Below are 9598 nucleotides of genomic sequence, written 5' to 3'. Positions count from 1 at the left end.
TGAATCATCCGCCCTGAGGCCTCGTGCTGGCTTAGTTCAAGTCACAGACACTCGTCTTCTATTTTGTCTTCCTTTTTTAATGCTGCCAAACACTCATATATCAATATTTTGAGCATTTCCAACTCCTTGTTTCATCAAAGAGCAAACACCCTTCATTATCCCTCTCGGCTACCAACTTCTTGTATGCCTCTATGAAATTCTATATTTTCTCCAACATGCAATCGAACCTTTGAGCAAATATGTCCAATCAGCTTCCCCTAAAAAATTGATGATACCACCCTCCTCTTTTATACGTCTTTCACCACCATTTCATTTGTCTTCAAGCTTTTGAGAAAGCTTTGTTTTGCGGTTGCTTTTCATAGCTTTTCGCAAAAAACTACAACTCATAGCCTTAATTTAATAATTTGTAAGAATTCAAAATAACCTATACATTCAAAATCTTATTTAGACCAAACTCTTCATGACCTCCAAGTATTCCAATTTTTTGAACAATGCCTTCCTTATTCCGGAGTTAATCACGTTATCGTTTTCCTCCTGCTTTATCTCTTAAAATTGAACTTCTAGCATTCATCTTGTAAACTTGTGTGTGCTTGCTTCATCTCACAATATGACAATTCCAACTTGTTGAAGGTATACTAGTGTTCCGTGCGCGCTTCGTGCACGCGAAACGCTAGGCCGCTTCGCGGCAACTTTGCTGCCTCGAAGCAGCAAGTGAAGTTACCGTGCTATCGCACGTCAACTTTGCTTAACAATCCATTTCTCATCTTTCTCTCGCCTCTTTTTCCTCTCTCTCTCTCCCCCCCGAATTCCCTATGTCTAATTCTCTCTTTGCCTTCTATTTTAGTTTTTTTTCTTCTCTCCTAGTTCACTCTCTCTCTCTCTCTCTCTCCTTTTATTCTCCCCCCTCTCTCCTCTCTTTTCTTTCTCTCTCCCTCTCCTATTTTTTCCTTTTTTTTATTCTTCTCTCTCTCTCTTCATTCTCTTTTTAAATTTTTTCTTTTCTCTCTCTCTCTCTCTCTTTTATCTCTTTACGCTTTATTCTCTCTCTCCTCTCTTTTCCTTCTCTCTTTCTCTTCTATTGTTTATTCTCTCTCTTTTTAAATCTTATCTTTTCTCTTTCTATAATTCTCTTATTTATATTCTCTCTCTTCTTCTCCTCTCTTTCTCTCTCTCTCTCCGCCCCTTTTTCTTCTTCTCCTCTTTCTCCTAATTTTCCTTTCTTTCTTCTCTCCCTCTTCCTTTTAAATTTTATCTTTTTCTCTCCTTCTCTCTCTTTTAAATTTTATCTTTTTCTTCTCTCATTCTCTCTCTTTTAAATTTTATCTTCTCTCTCTTTCTCTCTCTCTCTCTCTCTCCTTCTCTCTCCCTTCCTTTCTCTCTCAAAAAATATTTAAATTTTAAAAAGAATTTTCTATTTTCTCTTTTTTCCCATCTCTCTTCCTCTTTCTTCTTCTTATTATTCTTCTTCTCTCTCTCTCTCTCTCCCCTCTCCTCTCCTTTTCTTCTCTCCTCTTTTTTTCTTTTTTTTATTCTCTTTAAATTTTTTTCTTTTCTCTCTCTATAATTCTCTCTGTGTTCAAATTCTCTCTCTTCTTCTTCTTATTTTCTCTCTCATTTTCTTCTCTCTATCTTTGTCCCCCCTCTCCTCTCTTTTCCTTTTTTCTTTCTCTCTCTCCATTTTTCTTAAATTTTATATTTTCTCTCTCTATAATTCTCTTTCTCTCTGTTCCCCCTCTCTCTCCCTCTGTCTCCTCTTCTTTCTTTTTTGCTCTTTGTATATTTCTCTCTCTCTCCTTATTTTAATTAAAAAGAAAGTTTCTCTTTTTTTCTTTTCTTTTTCCTTTCTCTTTCTTTAAAATTTTATCTTTCCTTTCTCTATAATTCTCTCTCTATGTTCAATTTCTTTCTCTATAATTCTCTCTCTATAATTCTTCTTATTTTCTCTCTCTCATTTTCTTCTCTCTGTCTCTCTCCCCCTGTCTCTCATCTCTTTTCCTTTTTTCTTTTCTTCTCTCTCTCTCTCTCTTAAATTTTATATTTCCTCTCTCTATAATTCTCTTTCTTTCTTTTAAATTTTATCTTTCCTCTCTCTATAATTCTCTCACTATGTTCAAATTCTTTCTCTTCTTCTTCTTATTTTCTCTCTCATTTTCTTCTCTCTGTCTCTCTCCCTCTCTCTCCTCTCTTTTCCTTTTTTCTTTTCCTCTCTGTCTCTCTCTTAAATTTGATATTTTCTCTTTCTCTGTTCCCCCTCTCTCTCCCTCCATTCCTCTCCTCTTCTTTTTTTTGCTCTTTGTCTCTCTCTCTCTCTCTCTCTCTTTCCTTATTTTAATTAAACAAAACATTTACATTAAAAAGTTTAATCTGAGAGAGAGAGAGAGAGAACCTAGGCCCTACGCATGAGAGAGAAGGGGGAGGGGGAGAAGAAAAATGTTTAATTAAAAAAAGACTATTCTTTTTCCTCTTTCTCCTCATTCTCTCTCCGTCTTCTTATTTTTATCCTTATTATTATTATTCTCTCTCTCTCTCTCTTATTCTATCTCCTCCTCAAAGTGTGTGAAAAACTATGTTCGAAAAACTTTAAATTTAAAAAAGCTTTTAAAATGTTTGATTAAATAAAAGTTTAATCTAAGAGAGAGAGAGAGAGAGAGAGAGAGAGAGAGAGAGAAGAGAAAACCTAGGCCCTACATATGAGAGAGAGAAGGGGGAGGGGGAAAGAATTTAATTAAAAAGGGGATGGGGAAAAGAAAGAAAGAGATTATAAGTGAGAGAGAGGGCAAGGGGTTTTAATTTAAAAAAGGGAGGTGAGGGGGAGGGGGAGAAGGCTTGAATGAAAAAAGGGAAGGGGAAGAGAAAATGAGATATTGCACGTGAGAAAGAGAGGAGGGGAGGGGATTTTGATTGAAAAAGGGAGGTTTGGAAAAGGGGGTAGGTTTGGGAAGCCCTCTGGAGGTTCAGGGCTTTTCGAAACTATAGCTAAAATAATATAGTAGTAAGATTTCATTTTTCGCAAAAAGTTCTTGACAACGTCATGATACATGGTCATTGAATTCTCACTGAACTAGCCTTATGCAACCATTACTCATCTAGACTACCACAAGGGTAGATCCATATGTATGTACCCCTTATACTTTGTTAGAAAAGTGCCAAGTGATGTTGATCCTCGAGACTGAAATATCATATTGTATGTGTTAACTTAGAAGGAGTCGAAAGGAGACATTGTTGGCCGGCCACCCATTTAAATGATCGACCAAATGTATGATTGACTTCGAAATGTAGCACATTAACTTGGAGCTACCCAACTTGCGGATAGTTACCATTTTCAGTAAGGGTGCAGTTGCTCCTTCAATGAAAGCAGCACCACTGAAACATCTAGCAAAAAACATAAGCTCTCTCAAGTGCACATAAGCCAAGGAGAAAGCTATGAAGAGATAGACATGCACGGCCATAAGAATCACTTTGCCTTGTGACATTACCAAAATTTAATGATAGCACGATAAAGTCCTCTTCCCTCTAGCATGACCCCTCAAGATGATCACCAACCACTTGTTATGAAGCCCACCTCTCACTCCATCCCTATGGGCATTCAGTCTGGAACTTTGAAGAGCCTTGTGGAGGCTTGCAAAGTATGTCTAGGTTTGGAGGTCTCAAAGAGACTTTGGGGAGGTTCGCGACTTTTCGAAGCCACAAGCAAATTATCAAATTGTTTTGATAAACACATAACATATCAATTCACACTCCGGCACCAATAAGGCTAACGGCCTAGGCAGGCGAATTTCGAACATTATAACAACAAACAACACAGCATTGGTATGGGAAGGTGGCGGTTCATGTAATGTGTGTGGGTCGTTTGACGAAGAGACGCCACGCGGACTAACACAGCGACGCTCAGACATCCTGTTCACCAGACATCAGCCCATCAGCCTTCTCCATCGGAATTTTGACAGGCCCATCCGGGAGCATACAGAAGAGCATCGTGAGGGGTCAGCAGACTATATCACAAGCAGAAGAAAGGTGCCAGCAGTCTGAGAAAAGAAGTCTCAATTAAAAACTCTGTGCAACGCCACATATCCATATACCTCGAGAGACGAATAATAACTTGGGCAGCAATCGTTTGGCAGCTTAGAGCATGATCTTTTCCACATTCAAGTCAGTATTCCTGTTGTCAGGGTGGATCAACATCCACGTTCACGAATTAATAAGAAGGAAAGGTATCTCCAGTGGCAAAATCAGAGCTTTATTCGATCAGTACAGGCTGAAGCTCACCTGAATAGCAAACTGACTGCGACATACGCTGCTCAGACTTCGTCGCCGTCGTCATTGTTGTAGGCATCCTTTATCATCATCTTCTTCATCGACAGCAGCAGCAGCAATGATATTATAAGCTGAGTAGGGTTTTGTGATAATCAGACCTCATCATCATCATCATCAGCAGCGGCAATGATATCATAAGCCTTTGTAGGGTTTGTGGTATTCAGGAGCAACAGCAGCAGGCTGGAGGAATTCATAGACAATTATGCTCAAGGTTCACCTCAACACAGCATGCCAGCCTGCTTCACATGCTGCCCTGCTATTGCAGGTCAAGAGGAACATGCAGCCCAGTATTGTCACCCTGATGATGATGAGAATGATAAAAAGGAAGCAGTTGAGTCGGCCCATTCATTGGATGAGAAGGTTATCAAGGCTAAAATTCAATCAGCATACGGTCTTTGCATTGCCACCCTTAGCCTGGGGCCAACCAGTCACAAAACAGGTATCCTCATCCATGAGGACCTCATCTTGACTACTCATTGTAACTTGCCAAATCAGGAAACTGCCAATTATGCAGAAATTGTTCTATGTCTCAGGAGAAATAGCACAGGGAACAATGCTATAGCTCACCGGACCATCCTTGCAAAGCAGCTAGTCCCACACAGGTGCATTTCACTGTTTGGTCTGCTCATTTTAACAGTACTGTCCTGCAGTTGTATCTTCATAAGAAACAATGGATGCCAACAGAGATTCGGCTTTGCAAAATCTCAAAGCATATGGTTTTATTTGCTAATATCTTGTCTTGTTCCTGTCATAATGAGATTACATATCAGTATGAATTGAATGTTGAGCATGCTGAAATATTTCGAGTTGAACTATGAAAATCATCTACCGAGTGCACTTGAAATAAGGGATCAGCCAATTTGTATTGATAAGTGGTACATAAATATAGTTGGATTTTTGCATGCTAAGGACAGCTATGTGCAAAATACGACAAGCTTGATTGTTGATGGCCAGATGTATCAGATCATAAATCTGTATTCATAAGGAGAACAGATACTGTAGCTTTTGATATCTCATAATGAAAATTTTTAACATGTCACAGATTTTTTCTCACAAATGCAGAGTTGGACTTGACTCTGGTGGCTTGTGAGGCAGTAGGCTCTGACATAATGCCCCTGCATTTGGAGACCAATTATGCATCCAGGCAGAAGCTGGATGTGGGTCATAAAGTATATGTGCTGGGACATCTTCAAGACATTCAGAAGAAAGGCTTCATATCTGTGGGCCAAGCTCAAGTTTGTGCAGAGACTGATAGCATCTTGAGATTCACCAACTATAGAGCAGAAGACTTATGGCTGCCAGGGTCAGCTGGTTTTGATGCAGAGGGCAACTTCTCGTTTATGGTCATTGATCCAGAGCATGGCATGAATACTACATCAGATCAGGCTTTATCACAAAGGAGGAGATCTTTCTTCAAAAAGGAGACTGCACTAAGTACTCAACTAGGAGTGCCCATTTCTGCCATTCTAGGTTGGATGGCATCACCTAATGTACGGGTAAAATTAAGTAGTCAACCTGACTATCAGGCACAATTTCTATTTTTGCAAAGTAGTCTCAATGAGGAGGATATGAAGAACTCGTCACCCCAGACAGAGATTCCAAAAGATTGCAGTCAAACTGATGGTATGAAAGCAAGCTTGCGATCTGTAGAGCCCCTGATAAATCCATTAAAGCTATCAGAAACAGATTTCATAGAGCTCGAACATTCTGACATGGGCATGTACAAGACTGACTCTAGGAATAGATCTGTTTGCTCAACAGATACAGCATCTCAGAATGTTCCATTGGAGGGCTTTTTGTCTAGGAAAAGTTCTTCTGCAAGTCCCAGTCCAAATTGTCCTCTTCAAATTACACAGCAAATGCCCCGTCATGCAGAACTTTTTACAGATCCTCAACAAATACATGAGCCAACTAAAAAGGTATATTCAGACCTGTATCAGTCTATCAGCCAAAACACTACTCAAAGAAGACAGTCACACTCATTACAAGCCTGGAGGATGTCTACGCCATCTTCAGTGCTGGGAGGAGACATAGCTTCACAACAAGTCATGCAACAACCTCAAACAAGTGAACAGGAACATGATACAAGTGAACATCTGACAAGTTCTGGGGCTTCAGAGTCCAGAATTAGCCCTTCAGATGAATCTCAATATCATACTGAAGCAATGGGAAATAGAGTTTTCGATGAAGAACAGAAGGCTTGTTCCTCCAGTGAATTCATTTTGGCCGAATGTGAAACCGCTAAAAGTCCTAACAAGAGTACTGTTTCAGATGAAGGCCAAGAGTCATCTGATTCTGGAATGATTACAGTGACTGACAAGAGTCCTAAAAGTCCTAACAAGAGCACTGTTTCAGATGAAGGTCAGGAGTCATCTGATTCTGGAATGATTACAGTGACTGACAATGAGCATCGATGGTCTACCTCCACAAATATTTCATCAAATGCAAGTGACCATGCCAGCATTATTCTTCCAGACACTCTTGATCACCAAGATATGCATGATTTCCAAACCGATCAATATGAAGACATCATATTGTGCACTCCTGAATTAGCAGATAAAAGGAACCATGAATTGCAAACTGATCAATATGAAAACATATCACTGCACTCTCCCAAATCAGAAGATAAAAAGAACCATACCAAAGAGATCTCTAATTTTTGTGAAGAAAAGCTGGAAACATCAGAAAGCAAACAAGGAAGTACTGTAGAAGCTGATTCTGGTCAAAAGGATGATAACTTTGCAGCATACGAAAGTTCTACACCGAAGGCAACATCGTCGTTGTTGTCCTCATCATCATGCAGGACAAGTTTTATCAGACTAGAGGCACTTCTTCCCACTCCCCAAAGCAAGCCTGCAGACATTCAACTTGACCAGAGAGATCCTGCAGAAGACCTGATTGAGAAACCACATGCTTTAAACTCTCCTCTTCGCCCTGAAGAAGTTTCAAAAAGGATTCAAGGCTACGGCAATGTAAGTAAGCTTGTGAGAAATGTGAAAGACAGTGATCAAGCTGGAAAAAGGAATACAACAGTACCTGCTGGGGCTAGCAGGAGTCAGTCCTTTGCAATGAACAGACTCTTTGGTGTTGGATCTTCTCTTGTGTCAAAACGGCAGATCAAACAACATAGTATTGAGGCAGCTGAAGAGGATGGTGATCAAATCAAAGAACAGGTAAAGGAAAAGAAATCTCAGGGATGTTATAATAACTGTGCTAGAATTCTGTGTGGATGTTGTCAGTCTAAGTCGAGGCAAGGGGGCAACAAACTTAGGGCATTGGAACTTCAGTAAATCAGGTCTGCTCATGAGAGGGGAATGCATTACGCAAAGAGACACCCCTGAAACCATTATTTAGGAGCTGGTTAATATGTAGCTAGCTTACAGGTATTTCTTCATGCAGGTGCATTACTAAGCCGAGCGTCTATAAGGTGTTTTGTACAGTTATCTGTGCTGACTACTCAAGAAGCACTCTCTCCCATTCTTCTAGGCTACATATATAGTCCTTCAATAATTTTTTGATTATTTACAGGAGCAAAGGTATGTCAGGATAGCATAACAGAATGTCAGGACTCAAACAAACTTGAGGATATCTGTCATCATCTAGAATAAGCATAACTGGTTCCATGAAATATGTATGTGATTTATAAAAGCACCATTGCTCAGCAAGGATGCAGCAATGTATTTGAGTTGAACCTCGAAAAGGAAGTTTGACAGTATGGGTTTGAAAGTGCTACAAAAGAATGATTCTCATAGTTTGAATGGACTGAGGTTGTAGTGAAGTGAACACTTACAGAGCATCCACCTGCTTATTTGTGGTTTAAGAGAAGCCATGAAGGCACAGAAATGAGAGAACCCAAAAGTTAGGTTACTACATTTGAAAATTACAACTCAAATGTTTATGTGAAGAAAAGTCATATGACCAATTGGAAGATTTATCAAACCTTACATTATTGGATACACTTCAAAGCCTAAGACAGTTGCAAGGTGCCATGTTTATATTTCCAAGGATTTAGTGAGGGTTGTTCTCCCCATGTAACAAGTTTGATCCCAATTAATGCCTCCACAAAATGATGGTTTATTTCTATTTACAGATCACATGGTTGGATTGATGGTCAACCTGGGCTCATCTTTGTTCATCTCTTTGTTGGTGTTCAGTCCTTACACTAGATGAAGATTAAAAACAGTTGCATTTACATCCTAGATAAATAAGGCTATAATATTTTTAGTCTTATTTTCACAGTTCGTGTCAATGTGGTTTTACTATGTACACAATGAACCCCAAGAATATAAGTCTTTTCATCTAGCAGTCATTATGGATGGAAGCCCCAACTAGAACATGCCATAAATCTCGGCCTAGAACTTGTGCTCTCAAAATTTTATCCTTGCAATGTCACTAGACTCAATGTCTCTCTTATCGTAAATTTGAGAATACTAGTTATCCATGCTAGTTCAAGTGATATTAACAAGAAGATACTAAAGAAGGGCAATGATTCCTTAAGTAAAGGATCTCTTCTCTCTTCTAAGTGCTCCCTTTCCAACCTTCCTATGTAAAAATTCATAATAAGGGCTTCATTCTTTTATAATGTGATAGGTATCATGATAGTGCAAGAAATTGTTCACACAATCATGCATTTCCTTGAAGTGATTGGCTCCACTCAAGTTGCAAGAGTGTTGTGAGTTCTATTTTCTTCATGCTTTGCCAAGGGAAAGGGAGGTTGATTGGTGCTCCCTTCAAATTTGCTAAATTGTGAATCATGGAGTACATCATTGATGAAGTGATTACCCTCTTCTTCCATGGCTCATTACACCTTTGTAGAGGGATGAGCTTACTAGTGATGGCAAGCGCAATTTCAACTACACGTAGTCATTCATATGTATTGTGGTTGAGAATACTTTTGATAGACTCAAACGAACTTGGCTATATCTTAGTAATCATTCATATGTATTGTGGTTGAGCATACTTTTGATAGACTCTGAATGAACTTGGCTATATCTTAGTAAGTCTATGCATAATCTAGATATGTGTTCATTGTACGATTATACATGCATGTTGTATTTCTCACAACATACTAATAGACCATGAGGAATAGGAGATCAGAGCCCATTAGCCAACTAGATTTAAACAACCCTCTTGTAGACAATCCTCTTCATTACAACTACTTTGGTTGGGATAGTGAGATTTTTATGGTGACCTAATGTAGGGAGGAAGAGCAAGTTCTAAAAAATCTCATTGAGTATGCCAACCTCATGAGGGATGATGGAGATTTTTAAGGGTCATGTTCACA

The 9598-nt window shown here is 39.2% G+C and overlaps 1 protein-coding gene across 4 annotated transcripts; it reads left to right on the top strand.

Annotated features, from left to right (window-relative positions):
* Window positions 1-4428: 4428 nt before the first annotated feature.
* LOC148038740 (uncharacterized) lies at window positions 4429-8512 on the top strand. 4 transcript variants are annotated; one of them, XM_087674590.1, is made up of 3 exons: window positions 4429-4916; window positions 5357-7487; window positions 7843-8512. In XM_087674590.1, exons 1-3 carry the CDS (start codon window positions 4543-4545, stop codon window positions 7867-7869), a joined length of 2532 nt encoding a protein of 843 aa, XP_087530716.1. In that variant the 5' UTR covers window positions 4429-4542; the 3' UTR covers window positions 7870-8512. The 4 variants fall into 4 exon arrangements, with proteins under 4 accessions (XP_087530716.1, XP_087530717.1, XP_087530715.1 ...); XM_087674591.1 differs by having other exon boundaries at window positions 7714-8512; XM_087674592.1 differs by having other exon boundaries at window positions 4626-4753; window positions 4848-4916; window positions 5377-8511.
* Window positions 8513-9598: the final 1086 nt, after the last annotated feature.

Source organism: Lygodium microphyllum, chromosome 3 (assembly GCF_053477565.2).
Source record: "Lygodium microphyllum isolate KBCC chromosome 3, Lygodium_microphyllum_v1.1.10, whole genome shotgun sequence".
NCBI classification, from domain to species: Eukaryota; Viridiplantae; Streptophyta; class Polypodiopsida; order Schizaeales; family Lygodiaceae; genus Lygodium; species Lygodium microphyllum.
The sequence above is the reverse complement of the archived record's forward strand: the minus strand, read 5'-3'. Positions and strand labels throughout refer to the sequence as shown.

Excerpts from the sequence above, each read along its gene's own strand:
- LOC148038740 (XM_087674589.1), top strand. The coding sequence starts at position 4,543 with ATGCCAGCCTGCTTCACATGCTGCCCTGCTATTGCAGGTCAAGAGGAA. Across the intron at positions 4,917-5,356 it reads AAGCAGCTAGTCCCACACAG|ATTTTTTCTCACAAATGCAG; the intron begins GTGCATTTCACT and ends AACATGTCACAG.